Source organism: Myxine glutinosa, chromosome 4, assembly GCF_964187855.1.
Source record: "Myxine glutinosa chromosome 4, kmMyxGlut1.1, whole genome shotgun sequence".
Lineage (NCBI taxonomy): Eukaryota > Metazoa > Chordata > Myxini > Myxiniformes > Myxinidae > Myxine > Myxine glutinosa.
In genome coordinates, this window is record NC_136264.1 from 25,833,592 (window position 1) to 25,861,377 (window position 27,786).

A 27,786-nucleotide genomic window follows, 5' to 3' on the forward strand; every position below is an offset into this window, starting at 1 on the left:
TAACACCCGATTTTCTAGCTGTTTGCCATATTAACATGTTTTCCAAATTACCGGGCCCATTTTTTTCTTCCAGTCACACGACTTTTGCCATTTGCTAAAAATAATAATATTTATGCACATCTCCTTGAAACATCCACAATTCAACGTTGTTTTAAAAAACTTGTGTATTGAAATTCGCCCTAAACAAGGGTTAAAACTACTCAAGGTTTTTGGGTTGTACACGGGACAGTTCTGTAATCGGTAATCAGCACTCGCACTGATGCCAATCAGCCGATGACGATTACCAGACAATTGCCGATTTTGGCCTGTGCCGGTTACCGATACCGATATCGGCCCAGCCCCAATATATACAGTGCCTATAGAAAGTCTACATCCCCCTTTCAAATTTTCACCGTTTGTTGCCTTATAGACTGGAATTAAAATGCATTAAATCAGTTTTCTCCACCTTTATTTACACTTTTTAACCCGCAACTTCCAAGTGAAAAACAAATTCTACAAATTTCAGAAATTTAATTAAAAATACAAAACGAGAATATCTTGGTTGTATAAGTGTCCACCCCACTTATAACAGCAATTGTAAACAAGAAAGAGCAATCGGAGATTGCAGACCATCGCCAGGATGTGTTTGTGTGGTATTTATTAGCTGCTCTGTTTGTGTGGTTTACTGACGACACATATTTATGTTCAATCCACGTGACCATGACATCATCAATTTAGTTCCCTCATACAATTTTTGTGTAGATCACGCTCAATAAATTTCAAACTGATCGGATCGAGTGTTCGACTTGTCTAATTGTGACATCATAATGAAGGCACCGATGACATTATCATGAATATATGTTGTTCACCATGGGGAGTACTTGACAATGAGCTATCTTTCAATTTTTTCCCATGGAGAGGTTTCGAAGATATAGAGGTGCAATTTTTTTTGGTTTTTCCAAGATGGTGCCTGTACCACGTGACCTATGATGTCATAATTATCATGTAAATAAATCTACAGGAGGAAGCTCCTATGATGAAAATATATTGGCAATTGGAGCCACGGTTGCAGAGAAAAGCACACTCACGTTTTGTGCGGACAAACACAAACAAGAAATATGTCGTGCATAGCATGTTACTTGCGAAATCCCTAAAATAGGCTGTTGGCCTATGTTGACCTCAAAAATAATTGGTGGTAGAATTTAGTGATTAGATATTTAAATCCTCTTCAAATTTCAAGTTAATCGGATGAAAATTGAGGATTTTATAAATCTGGCCAATGTTGACCTTTTGGCCTATGTTGACCTCAAAAATAATTTGTGGTAGAATTTAGTGATTAGATATTTAAATCCTCTTCAAATTTCAAGTTAATCGGATGAAAATTGAGGATTTTATAAATCTGGCCAATGTTGACCTTTTGGCCTATGTTGACCTAAAATATAATTGGTGGTAGAACTTAGCGATCAGATATGCAAATCCTCTTCAAATTTCAAGTCAATCAGATGAAAATTGAGGATTTTAGAAATTTGACAAAGTTGGTGACATTTGGCCTATGTTGACCTATTGACCTTTTGACCCAAAAAACAATAGGCTCCTTGCTTATGACCAACTCGACCATTTGGTGAAGTTTTGTGAATATCGGTTGAAAATTGTGACTTGCAGGTGACTGGCATACAGAAAAACAGCCAGGAACGTGGCCGATATTCTATTCTATTTGTGACGATTCTATTCACGGCGATACGTTCCTGGAAAATCCGCGAATTGCGAAACCGCTATTAGCCGGGAATTGTTTCAATGGAAAAAGGGGGGATAGGTTCCCAAGTCGTGGAAATCCACGAATAGAGAGGAACAAACCGCGAATGGCGAGGCAAAATCTGCGAATGATGAGGCAAAACCCGCGAATGTTGACAAAAATCCATGAATTTGCGGACCGCAGCCACAAATAGGAAAAACAAAACCGCAAATTCTCGGAACACGGCTGCAAATAGGAAAAGAAAACGCGAAAAGGAAAAAAACCCCGTGAATTCGCAGAACACGGTCACGAATAGGAAACAAAACCCTGCGATTTCGCGGAACATGGCTGTGAATAGAAATAAAAACCGTTAATTTGCAGGACACTTATCCGCAAATAGAGAAACAGGTCACATTTTATCACCCGCAAATAGCGGAACCGTGAGTAGCGGAACCGTGAATAGCGGAACCGCGAATAGCGGGGTCTGACATTATTGTACACCTCTCCCTCTCAATACCGTCCCTATGTGCTGCATGGCGGAATCGCCGGGGCGCCTAAGGCCCCAGCAATGCCGCACACTGGAGGATGTTATTTATTTATTTATTTGGCATGGGGACGGGTACTTTGAATATATCTGTACTTGTTTTTGTTTATGATTCTCTTGTTTATGATTCTCCACCACCATCTCTTATCTTCCTCCATCCAAAACCTTGATCTTTTCTACCCCTGTTAATTCACCCCATATCCACCTTTTTGAAATACCGACTTCTTTCTTGGGAGTCCTAGCAGTGTCCATTTGTTTTATAACTCTCCCACCCCCCCTCCCCCCACTTTCCCTGCCCCCTTCCCCCAAGCCCTCTCCCTCCCACAGATCTCACAATGTCCTTCCCTCTCTCTCCCCATCTTGTCTCCCGCTCCCTTTATTATACGTTTTATGTGTCCGTTTATGTTTTTTTGTGATTAATGTTAGCTCTTACACGAGCCTCGATCTTGTATACAAAAAAGACAGACAGAATAACGCATAAGACCAACCAATATACTTGAAAAATCTTCGATTTTCGCAAGTCAAATCGACCCAAATGCAATACATTCTCCTCCGGCGAGGGTAATTAGCTCAGGTGTAACCAATCACTTACAAAATCACACAACAAGTTAGTTGGCCTCCACCTGTGTTAAATTGCAATGATTCCGATTATTTCAGCATAAAATCAGCTGTTCCTGTAGGTTTCCTCTGCTGGGTAGTGCATTTCACAGCAAAGACTCAACCATGAGCACCAAGGAGCTTTCAAAAGATCTCCAGGATAAAGTTGTGGAAAGACACAGATCAGGTGATGGGTACAAACATATTTCAAAGGCCTTGAATATCCCTTGGAGCAAAGTGAAAATAATCATGAAGAAGTGGAAGGCGTATGGCACCACCAAGACCCTGCTTAGATCAGGCCGTCCTTCCAACCTGGATGACCAAGCAAGGAGGAGACTGATCAGAGAGGCCACCAAGAGGCCAATGGCAACTTTGAAAGAGCTACAGGCCTTTATGGCAAAGACTGGTCACTGTGTGCATGTGACAACAATATCCCAAGCACTTCACAAGTCCGGCCTGTATGATGGGGTAGCAAGAAGGCAGCCATTACTTTAAAAAGCCCACCTTGAATCCCATTTGAGGTATGCAAAAAACACTCCGGAGATTCTGAAGCCATGTGGCAAAACGTTTTGTGGTCTGACGAAGCCAAGATGGAACTTTTTGGCCTGAATGCAAAATGTTACATTTGGTGCAAACCCAACACAACACATCACCCAAAGAACACCATCCCGACTGTGAAGCATGGTGGTGGCAGCATCATGTTATGGGGATGTTTCTCATCGGCAGGGACTGGTGCCCTTGTCAGGATAGAAGGGAAAATCGATGGAGCAAAATACAGAAAAATCCTGAAGGAAGTCCTGCTACCCTCTGCAAGAAAGCTGAAATAGGGACGGAAGTTCAACTTTCAGCATGACAACGACCTGAAGCACACAGCCAAAGATACCCTGGAGTGGCTAAGGAACAAAAAGATAAATGTCCTTGAGTGGCCCAGTCAGAGTCCCGACCTAAATCGAATCGAAAATGTTGCATGACTTGAAGATTGCCGTCCATGAATGCTCCACACGCAACTCCACTGACCTTGAACAGTTTTGTGAAGAATAATGGGCAAATATTGCCCAATCAAGGTGTGCAAAGTTGGTAGAGACTAATCCCAACAGACTCACAGGGGTAATTGCTGTCAAAGGTGCTTCCACCAACTATTAACTCAGGGAGGGGGGTGGAGGGGGGGGGGGGGGAAGGGGGAGGAGGGCGGGGAGGGGGGGGAGAGGAGGGGGTTGACACTTATCCAACCAAGATAATCTAGTTTTGTATTTTTTATTAATTTTCTGAAATTTGTAGAATTCGTTTTTCACTTGGAAGGTGTGGGTTACGATGTGTATATAAAGGTGGAAAAGTCTGATTTAATTCCAGACTACAAGGCAACAGAAGGTGAAAGCTTTGAAAGGTGGTCTTGAATATGGGCACCAAGGCACTGTGTCGTCTCTCAATAAAATTTCTACAGAATTTAATATTTCAATGTGTGTCGCCTCAATTTGCCTTATCTGCCCTGCTTTGGACAACGTGAGTATGAAGAATAGAAGAATACAGTTTATTGCTATGTGCATCATGATAACATCCCTTTTAGGTTTGTGTATTTCACCACAGTATGATTAGGGCACATTTACATTTTGCAATCCCCTTAACCTCTTGTCTAACTTAAACCCTTTTGTGTGCATCGGGAAAGTTTTCAATTGCAATGCTCTCTGGCCTATGCATACTTTCAAGCACGGTTTCGTGCATGCAGACACCAGTAGCTGGCAAGTGACGTCCCTGAGCGAGAGTAAAGCCAACCAGCTCCTGCAGCAGCGTGTGGAGGCGTTCCTGCATTTCAACCGGCGCCAGCTCTCACGTGTCTACCCATCCTCCCTACGCGTGGACTCCAGCAACTTCAGCCCGCATCTCTACTGGAGCGTTGGCTGCCAGCTGGGTATGTATGCTCAGGTCTCATATTCAGGGTAGGAAGAGAGTTCTACTTTCAGAAATGTCATAGGACCAAAGAAAGGATTTTGTGGGTTTTAAAACTTATTTAATTTGCTTCTTGGAACATCAAATACTTCTTGGAATTGGAATGTTGGCTTAGTGGGAATGTTGGCATCCTGGAATCTTGGGAAATGGAAAATTTTGTTGGCTTCATGGTTAGGAAATGGAAATTAGAAGAAACAAATTTGGAAAATGCTTAACTTCTTGGAATGTTGGCTTAGCGGTTCGGGTGCCGGCTTGGGATCCTATGATCCGGGGTTTGAATCCCGGTCATCGCTGAATTAATGCCAGGGGGGTTGACTCAGCCTGTCATCCTTCAGAGGTCGGGAAATTGAGTACCAGCTCACTGGTAATTCCTTGTGTGTCGCAAGGGGCGACTAACAGGGTTGGCGGCAGGAAGAGCATCCGGCCATAAAACATTGCTTCAAAAAGGGGACCAAGGTGCCCGAAAAGGGCCAACCCCTGCTCTGTGGGGGAAAAATGGCCTCCAAAGGTGGTTCTTGAAACATCAAATAATGCACGTGACTTATCCTTATGCAACTACTGTACTAATGTACAAGAAGACATTTGTCCCATCATGCTCATGTTGCATCTGCTTCTCATTTTTATATCATGGTCCAAAAAGCTTGTGAATTACCACTTTTACACACATGATCGGGGCTCGTGGAAGAGATACAGCACAATGGAAGGGAATAAAATAGAAAGGGGGAAACCCCCAACAGCAGAGCGGAAGTGAGAGTGAGATCAAGGGGTGGAGGAGAAAGACACATGGCAGTGAACAAGCTGCAACAAAGCTGAATGAAACAGAAAGAAGAGGAAGGGGATTGTGGAGATGAAACAGTAAAGGAACTAGAAGGGCACTTCCTGCAGCGCATAACTCCGCCAGGCTGAACAGTTTAGGTTTTGTATCCCACTGATAGGTCGGATCTGGATCTGTACCTGAAGCAAAATCGAATCGGCTTGTTCTTGTCAGGTAACCAACTCATCTACCTTGTTTTGTCATAACTCGTCCACAACCTTTTGAAATATCATGATATATATATATATTGTTGCGGATATGGGATTGGCATCCATCCATATCCGCTTGTAAATATTCCCCTATTTCCTCAATACTTCCCAACTATCCCCAATCCCCCATTCCCTAGTCCCATTTTCTGTAAACAACACTCTGTAGACCCGACCTCCCCCTATTTCCCCCCATTAAATGTCGCATCCAGGTCCACCGCATCTCACGCAGACAACTATAGGACATCTTGCTAGTTATTCTTAGTCTATGTCAGTTAAGGATTCGTTTCCATTAATTCTGACTCTTCGTTGCACCAGAATGTGATTGTATGGCACCGTTAGGAAGTTTAGGACCTCCCAATACCTCCCCGCAGCTCTTCCTCACGGTTCAGCAACAACAACAACAACAACAACAGCAACGGCGGCGGCGCGGGGAGTGTGCGTCCTCACTCCGGCTTGGTTGGTAGGGGGTGTTGGGAGGGCACCAGGCCTTTCCAACGAGCCGCCATCGAACATGTGCTCGACGGGGTTACCAAGTAGGGGCTCGCTGTCAGCTCCTCGTCAAGGGCGGAGCCCGGTAACCCCCGCACCCAATAGAAGCGGCGGACCGGTCCCATCGGGGGCGGAGCCAACCAGCCGAGGGCGTGTGACTCCCCGCTGAGCATGCGCAGGAAGAGGGAGGTGACGTCAGATGCGCGCTGAGCTTGGAGAAAGAAAGACGCCACCTCCGAGCGCTGTGAGGCCTCCCTGCATCTTTTGGACCGTGCTTGATCCTGTCCCCGAGCCAAGGTGCACCTTGTGCTATCAACCGACCTGTCCTTCCCTGCCATCAATCCCTGTGTAAGTCAGCCTTGTTCCGTTTGTCTGTGGTCTGTCAGGGATAGATAAGATTGTATCTAAGTGCCTATCTCTTCTGTGTCTTTTACCTCACTCTACCTTGTAATCTACCCCTTTTTCTCCACCACTAATTATATCCTCCTCCGGAGGTCTTGAGAACTGTACCCCTTGCGTCGTTTCCTCTATCCCAGTCGTTGTGTCCTTTCCATCATTGATTTAGCGTAGCGCGATTTGGCCAACGTTCGAGTGGAATCGGGTGAGTTGGGGAAGAATCGGGGGAACTGTACGAACACGGCGGCCATTCCGCTCGGTCAAGCAACATCTTTAGCCGTGTCCGTAACAATTGGTGTCAGGAAGTGAGATTGGACCCGAAGCGTGCTTCACGCGCTCGAAATTATTAACTGTGAAATTTGTTTTGTTTTAAAATAAAAACCCGAATTTTGAAAGTCGCGCTATGGCAGATCAAGACGGCTGGGTTCCGGTAGAGGAGAGTGAGGCAGGGTCGATCCAGGACCAAATTGAGGGACAAGAGGAGAGCGAAGCAGTGAGGGCGGCAGGTTCGCAAAATGGCGTCCTCGCGCACGAGGTTACGGGCGCGCAAAATGGCGCCTCGCAGATGGCTACGGCGGCCGCGCCCGCTGCACAAGTGGGAGGGATTGACATGCAGGCCCTCATTGCGCAGCTACAGGCAGCTGTACAGATGAGTATGGGGAGCCAAATTGAGCGATTGGGTGAGCGATTGGAGGGCCAAATGGGGGTAATGAGGGACGAAGCGAGGGCTCAGAGTGAGCAATTGGGGGTAATGAGGGACGAAGCGAGGGGTACCGGTGAGGGATTAGACAAGAAATTAGAGGGGTTAGACAATGGGATAGAAGGGGTGAAACATGGGTTAATGGGGGTAGAAAACAGAATGGCCGCTCAAGAGAATCAAATGGAAGGGATGAAAAAGGGGTTAGAGGGGTTAGAAAACAGTATGGAAGGCAAATTGAGGGACATGAGGGACCAAGCGGAAAGGGAAGTTAAACAAATGGGGCAGCAGATAGAGGGGGTCAGAATGGGGGTAGAAACTAAATTGGATGCTCACAGGGAAGAAATGGAGCAGATGAGGGTGGCATCTGGGCAGGAGATGCAAGTGATGGGAGAAGAGATCAGAAGAGGTGTGAGTGAGGAGGTCGGAGGAGTGCGCGAGGAGGTGAGGCACTGTAAGGAGCGCATGGAGAAGGAGGTGAGAAAGGGGACTGTAAAATTGCAAGGTGGTATAGAGGAGTTGACGCTGGAAGTGGAACAGCTGACGGAGGGACAACAAGAACTAACGGAGCAGGTTCAAAGGAACACTGCGGTACTAGGAGGGTTAAAAGCGACACAAAACGACATAAAAAATGACTTGATAGCGACACAGGCAATGTCAGATGGTACGTGAGGGACTGACAACGAGGTTGGACGAGGTGACAGAGGTAATGGAGACGAAGGACCGGCAGGTGAGGACGCACATAGAAACGGTCAAGGTGGCCTTCGAGGACGAGCTTGAGGAGGCGCACGAGGAGATGAAGGAGGTGAAGCAGAAATTAGAAGAAGTGGAAGAAGGGGTGAGCGAAATTAAGAAGCGACGGAGAGAGGATAAGAAAGAGATAAAGGAGGAAGTAAAATAATTGGTCCAAAGGCTGTGTTCGGATCGTGATGATGTGCTCATTAACCGGATGAGGGATTCGCAGGTGATGGAGGAGAAGCGAAGAGAAAGAGGACCCGGTGTAAGTGGTGACCAATATGGTCGTGCGTATGATGCGCCAGGTGATTTAATAAGCTTGGGGGTCGAGATGGACCCGGGTGTTCGTGAGAGGCCGTTGGTGAAGTGTGCGACAGGTCTGGTGTGCGAAAAAGGAGGTGTGCGAGAAAGTCCGACTCTGGGGTGTGTGAGGAAAAAGTGCGTGCCAAGGAGTGAGGGTGCTGTCGAGAGTGAGTCGGTCGTAGCGCGTGTGCGAGGGAGCACATGGAAGCGCGTAGTGAGGAGTGTTACGGAGGGTGTAAAGGGAGAATGCACGCCTGTGGTGAGTGTTACAGAGGATGTAACGGGAGAGGGTGCGCGAGAAAGATGTGTGACGGACAGGTGCATGGGGAAAGAGTGCGCTGTCAAAAGTAAGGAAGAATGCACGCCTGTGGTGAGTGTTACAGAGGGTGTGACGGGAGAGTGTGCGCGAGAAGGGTGTGTAACGGACGGGTGCATGAGGAAAGAGTGCGCTGTCGAGAGTAAGGGTGAGTGCGCTGTCAAGAGTGGAGGTGAGAGTAGTAAGAGTGACACGGAGCGTGAGTTGGTTGTGACAGGTGAGCGAGGATGTACACCTGGAATGGTAGAGCGTGTGTGGGAATGCACACTTGAGTTGGTCGTGAGGCACGTGGTTGGGTGTGCGAGTGAAAGCACACCTGTGATTGTCACAGAGGAGGTGACCGAGGAAGGGGCGCGAAGAGGTGTGTTGGTGAGGTGTGCGACCAACGAATGTGTGCCAAAGTGTTCGGTGGTCAGGTGTGTGACCAAGGCTGTGAGTGGAATGAGTGTACCTGGGTGTGTTAGAGAAGGTACGACGAGGAGCATGGGAACAGCTGGATGTATGGGCAAGAAAGGGGTAGCGTATGCGTGTGAGCATGCAGGTGAGGCATCGACGGTAACCGGGTTAGCGGTTAGAGCGACTTTTAGCCGAATCGGGCCCTCGGTGCGTGCCGGGCTTCGCGTGCCACGAGAACCAGCGGGGATCCGAGCCACGGCGGGTTCGAAAGGACCGCCGTACGCGATCCACGCTGTGCCTCGCTTGGAACGGCCGCGTCCGGGTTCCACTAAGCGGAGCGGGCAGCCCGATAGGAAGGGTCGTCATGGCGACCACTTTTTATTGAGACGTTCCGGCAGGTCGAGATCGGGCAATTGGATGGCTCCGCGCCGAGGTGGTGCGTGGGATCTCGGCACGGGTAAGCCCCCGTCCCTGCACCGAGTGCCGGACGCATCCAGCCGCTGGCACAAAACAACCCGCATTCATTGCTCGGCTGTACGAAGCCGAGCTTTAGAAGGGAATTGGCGCACCGAGAGGATCTAATAAGTAGACGGGTGATGAGGTTAGTGTTTTGGACCCAAAATTAGAAAAAAAACAAAATTTGATGATTGGCAAAGGATTGGCAGTAATGATTGGCAGATGATGGGTAGTGATTGGCAAATTTTTGATTTGTTGAAATTTGATGTGCAAAATTGGTAGTGGGAGATGCCCGATGTGGTGGGATGGCAACTCTGTCATCCCTCACAAACTGGGGGCAAATGCGCTATAGTTTATGGGGTTTATGGCAGTGAAAACTAGCCCGGGTGGGTTAGGATATTGTGTGTAGGGATCTAGCGAAGATGACATTAGGTAACGTTAAGGTTTAGGTAGTGACTGATACCTGTAGTGGGGACGCAGGTAGTTTAGTGTGGATGATAATGACGAGGGAGCGCAATAGTTTAAAGGGACGACTGGGAAGCGCAAGTTTCAGAGGGGAGTAGTTAGATGAGATGATGCTGTGTGAGAACTGGACAGGTGTGTGGAGCAGTGTATGAGTAGTGAGTGTTGTGGATCAGCGCGAATGCGCTTGGGGGAGAGAAGGGTGCAGGCGGCACCAAGTATGAGAGCACAGGTGTGCAAGTACAGGTGTGTGGAATATATGGAGCAGAGAATGAGTGGTGTGGAGAGAGTTGGAGTAAGTGGTACGGAGTGGTGTGCATGGTGCGAAGGTGTGGATGGGGGAAGAGTGGACCCCTTTTCACGAGTACCCGGGGAGGGTAGTTTAAAGAATAGTTAGAAGGTATAGGTAAATTGTGGTTGGATATTGGCATTTGTGGTGCGGATGCAGAATGGTATTGTGGATGGGTGCATTGGTGTGGTGAAATTGGCTGGTCGTGTGGCCTGTTAGTATGAGTGTGAATGGTTGGGCACTCCGCCACTGTTAGATGTCGGCCAGGTGAGGCCACAGGTGGGCTCTGGGAGCCGTTAGTGTCAGTGGGTGCCTGAGGATCCCGGGTGTGGATCGGGCAGGCCGTGCCAGGGAGGGCACTGAGGGGGTGAGAGTGCGAGAGGGCCTTCCCCAGTTAGTTAGGTTAGGGTGAGGAGCAGGTGAGCTCGGTAGGCAACAACAGTGGTGGAGGTGTGCAGGTGGGCGGACCAGCTGGGAGCGTCACACGACCCAGCCACCGAAATTGTGCGGGAGCACCGAGTGATGAATCGGGGGAGTGAGACCCCAACTTGAGAAGCACCACAGTTTGGTCAATGGGAATTGGTTTTTAGAACCCATAGTGTAAGTTGGCCAATGGATTGGCAGGGAAAGACCCCGGGTAATGTAAAGTTGTTAAAGTCATTTAGGAAATAGTTAGGATTGATGAACCTGTCGCACCATACGCAGCCACTTACGTGAGGTGGTGATGATGACTCCACACCTGTGTTCCTTTGTTCTGTGTTGCAGGAAAGGAGAATTGCTGTGTGGATTTGTGAGACGCATCATGACGTGGATGAGACATTGGGGTGATTCCATCTCTCCCTCCTTAGGAGGGACTGATGATGAATTGGTGATGGCAAATTTTGATGTTGAGTTGGAGATGGCAAATTTTGATGAGAGTTGGAAATGGCAAATTTGATTGGTTAGGAGGGAGAGAAGACGAATTTGGTTTATGGGAGGAATGGGGAAGACAGTAGGGACGTTTGTTGATGTGTAAAGTAGATGTTTATGGGTAGTGTTGTGTTTTGTGGATACAGTAAGGGGTAAGGGAGGGGCAATGTAGGTTACCTGGTGGGGGGGAGGGGCGTACGGTAGGAACGTACCTGTCTCACCTGGTTCCCATGTGCCCCCAGTGTGCATTACCTAGTATTGCGTGCACTTTTGCGCCCTTACCACCTTACTCACTTGTCTTCTTTTGTCTCCCACCTCCGAGGATCTGGCTTTGGGGCAGAGAGAGAAGAGAGAGAGGTGCTGGCTCCGCAGTTGTGGGCCTGTACTTCCGCTGCTTGCTGCCTGGATCGATACACCATATGGACCGCAATTTTGGTGGCCGCCCACAATGGACCGCAGTTCTTTGGCGGTCAAGCACCACCCGTGGATGGACCTCTGGGTCAACGTGGCACCTATGCCATACAGGTGAACCACTTTTAGTTGGCCCCCCTGACGGCCACAATTTAGAAATGGATGCGGTTGGCGCCTTTCTTTATTTCTAAAGAAGCCAGAAGGCCAAGTGCACTCCAAGAAGGCAAGACCAGCGGCAGAACATCGGCCGGCTGCGACACCACCGGTGACCATGGACATTTAATTGTGCATTTTTATTGAACACTTTATTGGTGCACCGGATGGTGCTGACTGTACATAATGGGGTGGTGCTTTTGGTGCTTGGACGGGGTGCTCTGCACATTATTAAAGGCCGTAGGGCCACAGGGCACTCGTGGGTTGGTGTATCGATGCTGGCATGCATGCTCTCTCTATGCATAACATCTGCATGTGTTCCTCAAAGAACAGGTCCTGGATCGTAGTGTAAATATCAGTGTAGTCTTGTGTAAATGATGCTCCCTACCGGCTGTATGTTTAGTTTGAGGATGCTTTCCGCGATTCGGTTATCCTGTGGGTGTGTTTCTGTTAGGAGAAGGGTGCAACGTCGCAGGGGGACATATTTACTCATTTGTGAACATCTGTAAAACTGTCGCACTCAGGGTTGAGTTAATAGTAGAGGGAACTACATCTGAGTGCCACACTAACGTAGGTAAAAATTTATCGGGTCGGGACGCCCCGAGGTAGAGAAGGGTGCAATGTTGCGGATATGGGATTGGCATCCATCCATATCCGCTTGTAAATATTCCCCTATTTCCTCAATACTTCCCAACTATCCCCAATCCCCCATTCCCTAGTCCCATTTTCTGTAAACAACACTCTGTAGACCCAACCTCCCCCTATTTCCCCCCCATTAAATGTCGCATCCAGGTCCACCGCATCTCACGTAGACAACTATAGGACATCTTGCTAGTTATTCTTAGTCTATGTCAGTTAAGGATTCGTTTCCATTAATTCTGACTCTTCGTTGCACCAGAATGTGATTGTATGGCACCGTTAGGAAGTTTAGGACCTCCCAATACCTCCCCGCAGCTCTTCCTCACGGTTCAGCAACAACAACAACAACAACAGCAACGGCGGTGGTGCGGGGAGTGTGCGTCCTCACTCCGGCTTGGTTGGTAGGGGGTGTTGGGAGGGCACCAGGCCTTTCCAACGAGCCGCCATCGAACATGTGCTCGACGGGGTTACCAAGTAGGGGCTCGCTGTCAGCTCCTCGTCAAGGGCGGAGCCCGGTAACCCCCGCACCCAATAGAAGCGGCGGACCGGTCCCATCGGGGGCGGAGCCAACCAGCCGAGGGCGTGTGACTCCCCGCTGAGCATGCGCAGGAAGAGGGAGGTGACGTCAGATGCGCGCTGAGCTTGGAGAAAGAAAGACACCACCTCCGAGCGCTGTGAGGCCTCCCTGCATCTTTTGGACCGTGCTTGATCCTGTCCCCGAGCCAAGGTGCACCTTGTGCTATCAACCGACCTGTCCTTCCCTGCCATCAATCCCTGTGTAAGTCAGCCTTGTTCCGTTTGTCTGTGGTCTGTCGGCTATAGATAAGATTGTATCTAAGTGCCTATCTCTTCTGTGTCTTTTACCTCACTCTACCTTGTAATCTACCCCTTTTTCTCCACCACTAATTATATCCTCCTCTGGAGGTCTTGAGAACTGTACCCCTTGCGTCATTTCCTCTATCCCAGTCGTTGTGTCCTTTCCATCATTGATTTAGCGTAGCGCGATTTGGCCAACGTTCGAGTGGAATCGGGTGAGTTAGGGAAGAATCGGGGGAACTGTACGAACACGGCGGCCATTCCGCTCGGTCAAGCAACATCTTTAGCCGTGTCCGTAACAATATATATATGTCTGCCAAATTGTTGATTTATAGACCACCTTTCAAGATGTTTTATCCACTAAAATCAGCCTGTTAACACATGTCAGTGTTACTCACAAATGCTTACATATAACATGAGTCTCGCTGATGTTTTATTTATCCTGTGCAGACAATTACGTTGATATTTCATCTGCTGCACCAATTTCAAAAGGTGCAACAAATCATGTTGTTGCCTGATGTTAGTGTCACGTGTTATGCTTTTTTTTTCTCAATGTTCTGGGTCCCGAAAAGGAATGCTCAGTGGAAATGACGTCATGGATCTGGGAGATGTTTAATCGGATTCCCTAATTTTGTGTGTCTCCTTCCTGTACCAGTGGCTTTGAACTACCAGACCAGTGGAAGGATGATGGAACTTAACAGAGCACTTTTTGCAACCAATGGGAATTGTGGCTACGTTCTCAAACCAGACTGCCTGAGTGAAGGTGTGACACGCATCGTGGCATCAGGCACTCATCTTGCACACCTTTTTTTGCATTACACCTGTCGGCCTCATGCCATGCAGTGCAGACATCTTATACATGAAACCGAGGATTGATTGCCTTGCTTAATTTAATTAATTATTTGCCTTGCTTGATTAATTGAATATACTAATATTATTTTAATTAATTATTTTCCTTGCTTGATTAATTTAATATACTAATCTTATTAATTATTTGCCTTGCTTGATTAATTTAATATACTAATCTTATTTAATTAATGATTTGCCTTGCTTGATTAATTTAATGTACTAATCTTATTTTAATTAATTATTTGCCTTCCTTGATTAATTTAATATGCCTATCTTATTTAATTAATTATTTTCCTTGCTTGATTAATTTAATGTACAAATCTTATTTTAATTAATTATTTGCCTTGCTTGATTAATTTAATATGCCTATCTTATTTAATTAATTATTTTCCTTGCTTGATTAATTTAATATGCTGATCTTTTAAAATTAATTATTTGCCTTGCTTGATTAATTTTATATACTAATCATATTTTAATTAATTATTTGCCTTGCTTGATTAATTTAATATACTAATCTTATTTTAATTAATTATTTGTCTTGCTTGATTAATTTAATATACTAATCTTATTTTAATTAATTATTTGCCTTGCTTGATTAATTTAATATACTAATCTTATTTTAATTAATTATTTGCCTTGCTTGATTAATTTAATATAATAATCTTATTTTAATTAATTATTTGCCTTGCTTGATTAATTTAATATGCCTATCTTATTTAATTAATTATTTTCCTTGCTTGATTAATTTAATGTACTAATCTTATTTTAATTAATTATTTGCCTTGCTTGATTAATTTAATATGCCTATCTTTTTTAATTAATTATTTTCCTTGCTTGATTAATTTAATATACTAATCTTTTTAATTTAATTATTTGCCTTGCTTGATTAATTTAATATACTAATCATATTTTAATTAATTATTTGCCTTTCTTGATTAATTTAATATACTAATCATATTTTAATTAATTATTTGCCTTGCTTGATTAATTTAATATACTAATCTTATTTTAATTAATTATTTGCCTTGCTTGATTAATTTAATATACTAATCTTATTTTTATTAATTATTTGCCTTGCTTGATTAATTTAATATACTAATCTTATTTTTATTAATTATTTTCCTTGCTTGATTAATTTAATATACTAATCTTATTTTAATTAATTATTTGCCTTTCTTGATTAATTTAATATACTAATCTTAATTTAATTAATTATTTGCCTTGCTTGATTAATTTAATATACTAATCTTATTAATTATTTGCCTTGCTTGATTAATTTAATATACTAATCTTAATTTAATTAATTATTTGCCTTGCTTGATTAATTTAATGTACTAAACTTATTTTAATTAATTATTTTCCTTGCTTGATTAATTGAATATACTAATCTTATTTTAATTAATTATTTGCCTTTCTTGATTAATTTCATATACTAATCTTATTTTAATTAATTATTTGCCTTGCTTGATTAATTGAATATACTAATGTTGTTTTAATTAACTATTTGCCTTTCTTGATTAATTTAATGTACTAATCTTAGTTTAATTAATTATTTGCCTTGCTTGATTAATTTAATATTCTAATCTTATTAATTATTTGCCTTGCTTGATTAATTTAATATACTAATCTTATTTTAATTAATTATTTGCCTTGCTTGATTAATTTAATATACTAATCTTATTTTAATTAATTATTTGCCTTGCATGATTAATTTAATATACTAATCTTATTAATTATTTGCCTGGCTTGATTAATTTAACATACTAATCTTATTTTAATTAATTATTTTCCTTGCTTGATTAATTTAATATACGAATCTTATTTTAATTAATTATTTGCCTTGCTTGATTAATTTAATGTACTAATCTTATTTTACATTTTTTTTTTTCTTGCTTGATTAATTTAATATACAAATCTTATTTTAATTAATTATTTTCCTTGCTTGATTAATTTAATATACTAATCTTATTTTAATTAATTATTTGCCTTGCTTGATTAATTTAATGTACTAATCTTATTTTAATTTTTTTTTTCTTGCTTGATGAATTTAATATACAAATCTTATTTTAATTAATTATTTTCCTTGCTTGATTAATTTAATATACTAATCTTATTTTAATTAATTATTTGCCTTGCTTGATTAATTTAATATACTAATCTTATTTTAATTAATTATTTGCCTTGCTTGATTAATTTAATATACTAATCTTATTTCCATTAATTATTTGCCTTGCTTGATTAATTTAATATACTAATCTTATTTTCATTAATTATTTGCCTTGCTTGATTAATTTAATATACTAATCTTATTTTAATTAATTATTTGCCTTGCTTGATTAATTTAATATACTAATCTTTTTAAATTAATTATTTTTTTGTATACTAAGTCGAGGCTCGTGTAAGTGCTAACTAACACTGTGCATCCAACATCAGTTGTATCAGTTGTTGGAATATTGCATCAAAATGCTTGTGTGACCTTACATAATAATTATCGGAAGTGGAAAAAGTTAATTTAGGATGTTATTAAACTTCTTTCTCGTGTACACATGAATGGTGAAGGTTGCTAGACTATCATCCCAGAGAGTGTGGCTTCAAAACCAGCTGGAAGCAGCTGTGTTAAGGATTTGATGATAACATCTTGGAAGTAACGACATGGGATATCCACAAACAGTCCACAAAGGTGGTTTGGTTCTTAATACCCTCTGGGCGGAAATGTTAGTGGTGGCAACGGAAATGCGTCGTATGAAAAAATCCCGTTGCACTAACATCTCCAAATTTGAATCGGCAATAAAATACTTTGAACTTACAGTGTCCATATTTTACAGCCACAGCCTCATGCATGTGACATTTAGTTATGCGTGTTAACAAATGCTCTACAGTAATGAATTTTTGTTGAGTATTTTTCCAAATTCCAGGGTTGGGAACTTAGAGCTATGCGCACTCAGCTTCGTGCTTTCTAGCTTGGGTTTGAATCTCAAGCCAGCCGAAAATCTGCCAGCACTGGTTGTTGGTGTCCATTAAATATCTACGTCATTCGTGAAGAGTAGCCTAGTTATCTCCATCATCCTTAAAACAATTTAAAAATTCCCACCCAAATCAGCTTCAGTCCAACGTCAGGCCTGGAACAGTTTGTGAAAGAGTTGTGCCAAAGATTTTCCCCGAGGCCCACTCTGAAATTGGGTAGGAGTAATTGAGGCCTTTAAAAGAAGTGGATTTTTTTGTGGAATTCCAACCTTGTGGTCTAAAAGGGTTTAGTCCCTGACCGATGCAGCCTGTGCGATCCAATTTCGGTGATCGTTTTCAAAAATCACTTTTCATTGCTCATAAAATAAACTGAGTGTTCCTTTGTTGGTAGAGATTCTCATCCTTACTCGACTCAAGAGTTATCAAATATTACCATCACTATTTATTTTGGTTCTCCTTCACTGCCTGCCGAAGACCAGTTGATTCTTCCCATCATTCTGCCATTTCATTTGTCTTTCTTGAATTAATTCCAACATAAATTTTGCAATTTTCATTGAATTTCCTTGTCCTTGAATTTGTTGCCAATTGTAAGTTTCTTCAATAATAATTTTAAAATTTGACACAAAAGTAAACTAGTGTGTGCTATATTTCCTTCCACATGTATGTCGGTCCATCATAAGGCCATCGCCGCAGGGTGGTGTTCTGGATTCCTTACCATGACATCATTGTGTAACCCGTAAACAGATCCATATCCAACCCCAGGGGTCTTCGATTTTGCTCTTTCATCATCGCTTGTGTGCTCATGCTTATGTACGTAAATTCAAAGCTCATGATGAAACCTCAAGGAATGACCAACTCAACTTGCAAATTAAAACACAGCATCAGCTTTCCTTGCTAGAGCATATCAAAGCACACATACTGGCTTTCTAATTAATTTAATAGTTAACCACATAACCACAGTGGATAACAGCTTTGCATATCTTTGCTCTTTGATACAATTGGCGGTCACCCTGTCATGGAGTAGTAAATTTATGCCGCCAGGACTTTTGGCAAATTCCCTCATTTACAAAAGGACATGAAATAAAGTGACAAGTATTAAAGACAAGACATAAAATAAAGTAACAAGTATTAAAGACAAGACATAAAATAAAGTAACAAGTATTAAAGACAAGACATAAAATAAAGTAACAAGTATTAAAGACAAGACATAAAATAAAGTAACAAGTATTAAAGACAAGACATAAAATAAAGTAACAAGTATTAAAGACAAGACATAAAATAAAGTAACAAGTATTAAAGATAAAAGCCCTTTATCTTATCTTTATCGTATCTTTATCCTAAAGTCTTTTATTAAAGATAAAATAAAGTACCAAGCCCTGTTATCTGGCTCAGACAAACATTGTGCATATTGCTGTTTGCTTTCTGTGTTGGCATGTATGGCTCAGAGGGTTTTAACCCTCTCTCCGAGGAGGTGCTCCAAGAAAGGTTCCACACAGAGCTGGCTGTCAAGGTAATCAGTGGGCAGCAGTTGCCCAAACCACCAGACTCCGTCCTCGGCGACCGCGGAGAGGTATGGTGTCTGTACCAATGTCTGTCTGTACGGTACAGCAGATTTGGTCAATATCCATTTTTCTTTTACTCCTTGTGCTTATGTCTGCCTTTCTTAGTCGTCTGTTTTCTGTGTTTCCATTTTGCAAACTGTTAACATTTCTACTTGTTTATGAGGGATGTTCAAAAGGTTATACGAATGAGAAACTCCGAATAATTCAAGACATGCCAACATATTTTATTATTTTCCAATACATAGATCATGTAGTGTATATACTGTATACCAGAGTTGTAAACAAGTCATTTTGTTCAAGTCAATTTTTTCACGTCGTTATGGTCAAGTCTCAAGTCATTATGGTCAAGTCTCAAGTCATTATGGTCAAGTCTCAAGTCATTATGGTCAAGTCTCAAGTCATTATGGTCAAGCCTCAAGTCGTTATTCTCAAGTCTCAAGTCATTATGGTCAAGTCTCAAGTCATTATGGTCAAGTCCCAAGTCATTATGGTCAAGTCTCAAGTCATTATGGTCAAGCCTCAAGTCGTTAATCTCAAGTCTGAAGTCGTTATGGTCAAGTCTCAAGTTGTTATTGTCAAGTCTCAAGTCATTATGGTCATGGCTGAAGTCAAGTCCTGAGTCATTTAATCCAAATCAAGTCATGTCAAAATCTAATCATTTCGTCCTTGTCACATACGCTACATCTCTACCAAATTTCGTCCGAATCCGTCCACAACTTTTTGAGATATTTTGTTCACAAACGGACTGACAGACAGACAGACAGACAGACAGTGAAAACATAACCTCCATCCACCTTTGGTGGCGAAGGTAATGAGCAATATTTCATTGGAGAAATGAGCGATTTTTAAACACTATTCAAAAACAATTTCATTGGAGAAATTAGCAATTTCTAAACGATATTTAAAACAATTTCAGTAGAGAAATAAAATTTATACACAATTAAAACAATTACTGCAGTGAATCATCAAATAATATTTGAAATGATTTTCAATGCAGAAATAAGCAATTTTGGAGAAGAAATGAGCAAGTTGTTCAACAATATTAAAAACAATTTCAATAATAATTTAGCTATACATCACTTATTTGTGTGTTTTTATTTCATGTTCTCTTGCACTTGCATTTATTAGTACGCTACCCCAAGGGGACTATAGGTTTGCTCTCTGTCTATCCCTCCGTCCATCCCATTTGTGTTTTTCCGCACTTTTTTTCCTACCCGATAAAATATTCAACTGAAATGTGGTACATGGCTTTATTATGATAGTGTGGCGGGCACAATGGTCAATAATTCCGTGCACCAGTGGGTGGCGCGAGCGTCCGGGCATGGAACTGAGATACATGCCCCGCCTTTCGGCCGTTCGGCCATGCCCGGGGGCAAGGCGTGGCCTCGAGACATATATGCGGGCTCTAAGGTCGAGCCCGCCCAGTGCTGATGTGCGAGCTTGTAATAAAGTGCTTTTGTTTGTATCCACGCGTTGTGGCCTACCTTTCTGGCAATCGAGTCGTGTGTGCACAGCACCACACTGGTGACCCCGACTGGTTCAGCCGTTGCTGACCCCCGAACGCGCCATGGCTATCAACGCCGTCGCCATCAAACTCCCGGAGTTCTGGGAAGCGCAAGCCGACGTTTGGTTTGTGCAGGCCGAAGCTCAATTCCAACTCCGGGGCATCACGGCGGACGAGACCAGGTACTACCACGTGGTCGCCGCCCTCAGGCCCGGCACTGCCGCCCGCATCGTGTCCATCCTTCGGCGCCCGCCGGGCGACCACAAGTATGAGGCGCTCAAACGTCTCCTCCTCGCCACGGTAGGGCTCACGGAGGTCGAACGCGCCGACCGCCTCCTGGACCTTCCTGCCCTCGGCGACACACGACCATCCGTCTGGATGGATTTTATGCTGTCCCTGCTTGGAGACCAGCGCCCGGATTTCTTGTTCCGAGCACTTTTCCTCTGCCAGCTACCTGTACAGGTGCGCCTCGTGCTGGCCGGTTCCAAAATAACGGAACCCCGCGCCCTGGCCGGAGAGGCTGACAAATTTTTTGCGGCCTGCGACACGCGGTCGGTGTACGGTGCTGCCGTAGTGGATCCCGGTGCGGAGGCTCCAGCGCCCCCTGCTTCCCTCGTGGCCGCTGCTACGCCCCGCCCACTACCGCCGCCGCCACCACCACCGCCGCCGGCATGGCCGACGCGGTCGCCGCCGCCGCAAACATGGTGCTACTACCATGCCAGGTTCGGCCGCAAGGCTAGAACGTGCCGCCCGCCGTGTTCTTTTGACGGGTCGTGAACGACCGGGCCGGCGCTCACTTGCGGCCATGAGCGTCGGCCATTCTGGCAGCCTACTGTTCATCACGGACACCTCGTCTGGTCGTCGTTTTCTGTGCGACACGTGAGCGCAGGTAAGCGTCCTCCCTGCCTCCGCGTCCGACAAGCAAGCCGCGGGCCGGGGCCCCGCTTTGCTTGCCGCCAACGGAACACCCATCCACACATTCGGGAAGCGTTGCCTCTCACTGCGGTTTGGAGGGCAGCGTTTCCAATGGTCGTTCGTCACCGCCAGCGTGCCAATGGCCCTGCTCGGTGCGGACTTCCTTTGTGTGAATGGGCTGTTGGTGGACGTTAAGCGTCGACGTCTCATCCAGGCTGAAACCTTCAGCTCGCTCGCTTGTTCGCTGAGCGGCTCATTGAGCAACTTGCTGAGCGGCTCACCGAGCGGCTTGCCAAGCGGCTTGCTGAGTGGTTCCGTCCCGGCGAGATTAGTTTGGACGCTTCCGGCAGCGAACGAGTTTACCCACTTCCTCGCCAGTTTCCCGGCACTCACGCGGCCCACCCTCTCAGCGGTGGCTGTCAAACACGGGGTGGAGCACCATATCCCCACCGTCGGCCCATCGGTCTACGCCCGGGCGCGCCGCCTCGACCCCACGAAGCTCGCTGTGGCGAAAGCGGAGTTCGCCATGCTGGAACGGCTGGGCATCGTACGGCGCTCCAACAGCGCTTGGGCCTCTCCTCTGCACATTGTGCCCAAGCCCGGCAGCGGATGGTGGCCGTGCGGTGACTACCACCGGCTCAACGATGCCACCACCCCGACCGCTACCCGGTCCCGCATATTCAAGACTTTTCTGCCCGGTTGGCAAACACGACCGTTTTCTCTAAGGTGGACCTCGACCGGGGCTACCACCAGGTCCCCGTACAACCGGACGATGTCCCAAAGATGGCCGTCATCACCCCTTTCGGCCTCTTTGAGTTCCTGCGGATGCCTTTTTGGTTGAAGAATGCGGCCCAGGCATTCCAGCGGCTCATGGACAGCGTCTTGCGCGACTTACCTTTCATCTATGTCTACCTGGATGACATCCTAGTCGCGAGCGCGTCCCGGGAGGAGCACCTGCTCCACCTCTGCACGCTCTTCGAACGCCTGGGCCAGCATGGCCTGATCATCAACCCCGCGAAGTGCCGTTTCGGCGTCACTGCCATCGACTTCTTGGGGCACCGCATCACCAGGCACGGGGCCATCCCTTTACCGGCCAAGGTGGAGGCCGTCAAGAGTTTCCCACGCCCCCACACGATCAAGGGGCTCCAGGAATTCCTGGGCATGATCAATTTTTACCACCGCTTCATGCCACGCGTCGCCCATCTCCTGCGTCCCCTGCATGAGGCCCTCCGGAGGAAGCCGGGCAAAGGTGACATCGCCTGGACGGAGCCGATGGACGTGGCGTTTGCGGGCGCAAAGCTGGCCTTGGCCAACGCCACCGTGCTGGCGCACCCGGCGCCCGATGCACCAATCACCCTCACCACCGACGCGTCAGACTGCGCGGTGGGCGCGGTGCACGAGCAGTGGGTGCGTGGTGCTTGGCAGCCGCTGGCGTTTTTTAGCCGGCAGCTTCGCCCGCACGAATGCCGCTACAGCACCTTCGACCGCGAGCTGCTCGGACTCCACCTGGCGGTCCGGCACTTCCGCCATCTGCTCGAGGGCCGCCCATTCACGGCTTTCGTCGATCACAAGCCCCTTGTGTTCGCGATGGCCAAGGTCACCGAGCCATGGTCGGCCCGGCAGCAGCGTCACCTCTCTGCCGTGTCCGAGTATACGATGGACATCCATCACGTCACGGAGCGGGTAAAGACAACCCGGTGGCGGATTGCCTTTCCCGGGCCGTCGCACACGCGGTCCACCTCGGGATCGACGATGCCCGGATGGCGGAGGACCAGACCGCCGACCCCGACGTCCAGGCCTTGCGGACCGCTGTCACGGGCCTCCGCTTCACCGAGGTGCCGTTCGACGTCGCGGGCACAGCCCTCTTGTGCGATGTCTCCCTCGGCCGGCCTCTCCCCATCGTGCCCGCTGGCTGGCAGCGCCCGGTTTTCGACGCCATCCATGGCCTGTCCCACCCGGGCACAAAGGCCTCCCAGAAGCTCATCGCGGTGAAGTTCATCTAGCATGGCCTCAGGAAGAACGTCCGCAACTGGGCCAGGACGTGCCTCGCATGCCAGCGCGCAAAGGTCCACCGCCACACCCAGGCCCCGTTGGCCCCGTTTACGGTGCCCGAGCGTCGGTTCGACCACATCCACGTTGACTTCGTGGGACCTCTGCCCCCCTCGCGGGGGTTCACCCACCTCCTCACCATGGTGGACCGCACCATCCGGTGGCCGGGGCCGTGCCATTGGCGGCGACGACTGCGGCTGACGTTGCGCAAGCCTTCATCGCCACATGGGTTGCCTGGTTCGGTGCCCCCTCAGACATCTCATCCGACCGCGGCCCCCAGTTCACCTCGGAGATCTGGGGAGCGGTGGCGCAAGGGCTCGGCGTCAAACTGCACCGCACCACGGCCTACCACCCCCAGGCCAACCGCCTGTGCGAGCGTTTTCATCGCTCGATGAAGACCGCGCTCCGGGCCAGCCTCCGCGACGGCAGCTGGGTCGACAGGCTCCCCTGTGTCCTGCTGGGCCTCAGGACGACGCCCAAGGACGACCTGCATGCGTCCTCGGTGGAGCAGGTCTTCGGACAACCGCTGCGGGTGCCGGGCGAATTTATCCCCGACTCCACGGTTCCTTGGTCCACGGCGCAATAGCACTCCACCCTGCAGGAGACTGCCAGGAGGTTCGCCCCGGTGCCGACGGCACACCACGGTTTCCCGTCCTCCCACGTTGCCCCGGAGCTTCGGACGGCGGAGTACGTTTTCATCCGGCACGATGCCCACCGGGCACCGCTGTGGCCCCCGTACGACGGGCCCTTCCGCGTGCTGGAGACGGGGGACAAACATTTCACTGTGGACATCGGCGGTGCCCCGGATCATATCTCCGTGGACCGCCTCAAGCCGGCCCACCTCGATCTGGACCACCCCCCGCAAGCAGCTCTGCCTCTGCGTCGAGGCCGCCCCCCCCCCCCCCGGCGGTCAGGCCCCCGGCACCCCTCAGCCCCGCCGTCCCGTGACCCCCCAGCCCTGCACGCATCGCCAGGGGGCGTTTCGGCCGGGTCATCCGGCTTCCCCGCAAGCTCACCCTTCAGGTGCGCGGGAATTCTTGGGGGGCGCGTGTGGCGGGCACAATGGTCAATAATTCCGCACACCAGTGGGTGGCGTGAGCGTCCGGCGTGGAACTGAGATACATGCCCTGCCTTTCGGCCATTCGGCCACGCCCGGGGGCAAGGCGTGGCCTCGGGACATATATGCGGGCTCTAAGGTCGAGCCCGCCCAGTGCTGATGTGCGAGCTTGTAATAAAGTGCTTTCGTTTGTATCCACGCATTGTGGCCTACCTTTCTGGCAATCAAGTCATGTGTGCACAGCACCACAATAGGATACAGAACAAGTTTGGGTTTTGGTGCGTTCTGCCAATTTTTTCACGGAGTTGTTTCCTTTTGGTACTTAGAAAAGATCACATATTAATATACATGGGTCAATTTTCAGCTGCCCTGATTCCACCTCTGCTTTACACCGATTGGCTGGACAGCTGCCCTGATTTCACCTCTGCTTTACACTGATTGGCTGGACAGCTGGCCTGACTCCACCTCTGCTTTATACCAATTGGGTGCACTGCTGGCCTGACTCCACCCCAATTAAAATCATGCACCACCATTCCATGAAGCAACACAGATCGGCAGGCCTTAGGCCTGGGTGTTAGTCCTCGGCGCAGTACAATTGGAATGATCAGAGGTATACTAGTACCCGACTGCAAAGCCGCAATGAGCCGGCGAAGCCAAAGCCTCTTGCCACTATTTTACCCATCACCGTGGCATCAGTAGGTTAGGTAGTTGGTAGTAGGTAGGTGTAGTAGGTACCGTCGGTGTAGTAGGTGTAGTAGGTGTATGTAGGTGTATGTAGGTGTAGTAGGTACCATTTGCATTCTGGATGAGATTAAAATTGATAAAATTTACTTCTTGATTAATTCGGTGAATTCCGTCTCAACTTCGGATATTTCCGGCCATGAAAAACTATCCCCTACGGCCGCGAGATTTCTAAAAAATAATTCTTTGTCAATTTTAGAATATTTGATGCCGTTTTCACCCTCCGAAACGCATAATAAGCTTTTTAAAAATATTTTTCAAATGCTCGAATCTCATTGGTTCCGGTGTTTGGTGACGATTTTCGTTGAAGATAACGAGGTTGGTCTAAACGTATTTTAATTACAAATTAGAGGTGCATTAGATTGTGAATCAAACAAAGACGAGTGAAACAAACTCCTATTGAACTTTTTCGCAATTGTTTTATGCATTCAAATGCTCGAATCTCATTGGTTCCGGTGTTTGGTGACGATTTTCGTTGAAGATAACCAGGCCCGTGCGACCGAGGTTGGTCTTAAAGTATTTTAATAATAAATTGGAGGTGCATAAGATTGTGAATCAAACAAAGACGGGTGAAAGAAACTCCTCTTGAACGTTTTCCAATTTGTTATGCATACTTCCGCATCCGCAAGATGGCGGCCTCCACTGCGCTTCGGAATTCTCAAGCCAAGGCATAATCAGGTTTTCGACATAATACGTACGCGTTTATTGACGACACCGGCTTCGCCGGCTACTAGTACCGACTGCAAAGCCGCAATGAGCCGGCGAAGCCAAAGCCTCTTGCCACTATTTTACCCATCAGCATGGCATCAGTAGGTTAGGTAGTTGGTAGTGGGTAGGTGTAGTAGGTACCGTACCTGGTAAGACTTGGTAAAAGAGAAGAGCAGACAGTCCTCTCCAATACCTGCATACAATAAATGTCACAAGAAGCTTAAGGAAGTATCTATACGATGTGCTAGCTTAAGGCCTATTTTAAGAAATTTTAACTGGGCTTAACATACGTTTTCACAGTATGTGTGTAGTAACTTCAGTCGCTGTCAGGACTGGTTCTCTCCGGGCACTGCGGCTTCCTCCACCAGAAGAAGTTAGCTTGCAGTAAGATCAGTGCCGACAGATCAGACGATAGCGCCGTTTCAACGGCAATGTGTGACTGTCGTTAATCAAACCGAGCTTTCTTTCTTTATGTAAACCGCTTATACCGGTAGGTGCAGGACAACATCATAAATCAGACAAACCTACTGAGCATGGGAGCATGGGATTGAAGCCTAATTCGGCTTTTCAGGTCTACCACTAAAGAAGAGAAAAATTTCGAAAATGGCCCAGAGTGGTTTACTTTCAAATTACGTTTCGTGAGAACATTGATTTTTATCGCGAAAAGAAGGTGATAGATGCTGATAGTGACCTGTAAGTACTCTTGAACATCCTCAACAACACATATGTGCGGGTGCGAGCACTCAAAGGTCTTTACACGCTTTAGAGAAATTTAGCAGTGTACAGTTAAAGTGTACACTTAAACTGGTAATTGAAACAGTGTAGATTGTAACCTGGTGAATGAGCAGGAGTCACATGACACTTTCTCACGAATTAGCTTGGGTACCCAAGACTTGGGTACATTTATGTCGTGGTTAAGCATAAACGTCGTCCTTCATGCCACATCTGATAGGTCGGTGTGGCGATGAAGAATGGAGGCGAAACATTGTTCCTCGTTTTGGCTTTGACCGAGTGACATGGCGTTTTGCAGAATCGAGTCGAAAACCACGTTGTTCAAGTGCTCGTACTTTTTCGCTGTGCAGTAAGCGAGTGACTTGATACGTTTCACAGTGCCCAAAGCAATGACGATTTAGCTTCGGAAATTTGAGCATATGATGAGAACTATTTCGAGCAGCATATGCTTCCGCGTGATTCGGTTGTTTTGCACCAACCTCGTTCCCGGCGTCGCAGACGACGCCCTGGTAAGATGTCCTGTGTAAAGGGCGCTGATTGGCTGCCCTAAGCTGATCGCTGATTGGTCAGCTCACAAAATTTCGAAAATTCAGACCTAAAATGACACAATTTGCATTCTGGATGAGATTAAAATTGATAAAATTTACTTCTTGATTAATTCGGTGAATTCCGTCTCAACTTCGGATATTTCCGGCCGTGAAAAACTATCCGTATTTCTAAACTAAATATGTAAACCGCTTATACTGTATTTCTGGCCGTGAAAAACTATCCCATACGGCCGCGAGATTTCTAAAAAATAATTCTTCGTCAATGTTAGAATATTTGACGCCGTTTTCACCCTCCGAAATGCGTAATAAGCTTTAAAAAAAATATTTTTTCAAATGCTCGAATCTCATTGGTTCTGGTGTTTGATGACGATTTTCGTTGAAGATAACGAGGTTGGTCTTAACGTATTTTAATTACTAATTAGAGGTTCATTAGATTGTGAATCAAAGAACGACGGGTGAAACAAACTCCTATTGAACTCTTTCGCAATTGTTTTATGCAAACTTCCGCATCCGGTCGATGGCGGCCACCATTGAGTGATTTCATTTTAGAAATATTTTTGCAAATGCTCGACTCTCATTGGGTCCGGTGTTTGTTGACGCGTTTCGTTGAAGATAACCAGGCCCGTGCGGGCCGATGTTGGTCTTAAAGTATTTTAATAATACATTGGAGGTGCATAAGATTGTGAATCAAACAATGACGGGTGAAAGAAACTCCTAATGAACGTTTTAAATTTGTTATGCATACTTCCGCATCCGCAAGATGGCGGCCTCCACTGCGCTTCGGAATTCTCGAGCCAAGGCATAATCAGGTTTTCAACATAATACGTACGCGTTCATTGACAACACCGGCTTCGCCGGCTATTATATTTGC

General features: G+C 46.3%; 1 protein-coding gene across 2 annotated transcripts in view; it reads left to right on the forward strand.

The window, feature by feature from the left end:
- Window positions 1-27,786, forward strand: part of LOC137425824 (1-phosphatidylinositol 4,5-bisphosphate phosphodiesterase eta-2-like) — a 368,966-nt gene that overhangs the window by 280,515 nt on the left and 60,665 nt on the right. For both annotated transcript variants that reach the window (XM_078775526.1, XM_078775527.1), the window contains 3 exons: window positions 4,576-4,758; window positions 13,942-14,049; window positions 18,545-18,669. In XM_078775526.1, the coding sequence (XP_078631652.1) occupies window positions 4,576-4,758; window positions 13,942-14,049; window positions 18,545-18,669 (416 nt within the window). The remainder of the gene's footprint in view (window positions 1-4,575; window positions 4,759-13,941; window positions 14,050-18,544; window positions 18,670-27,786) is intronic.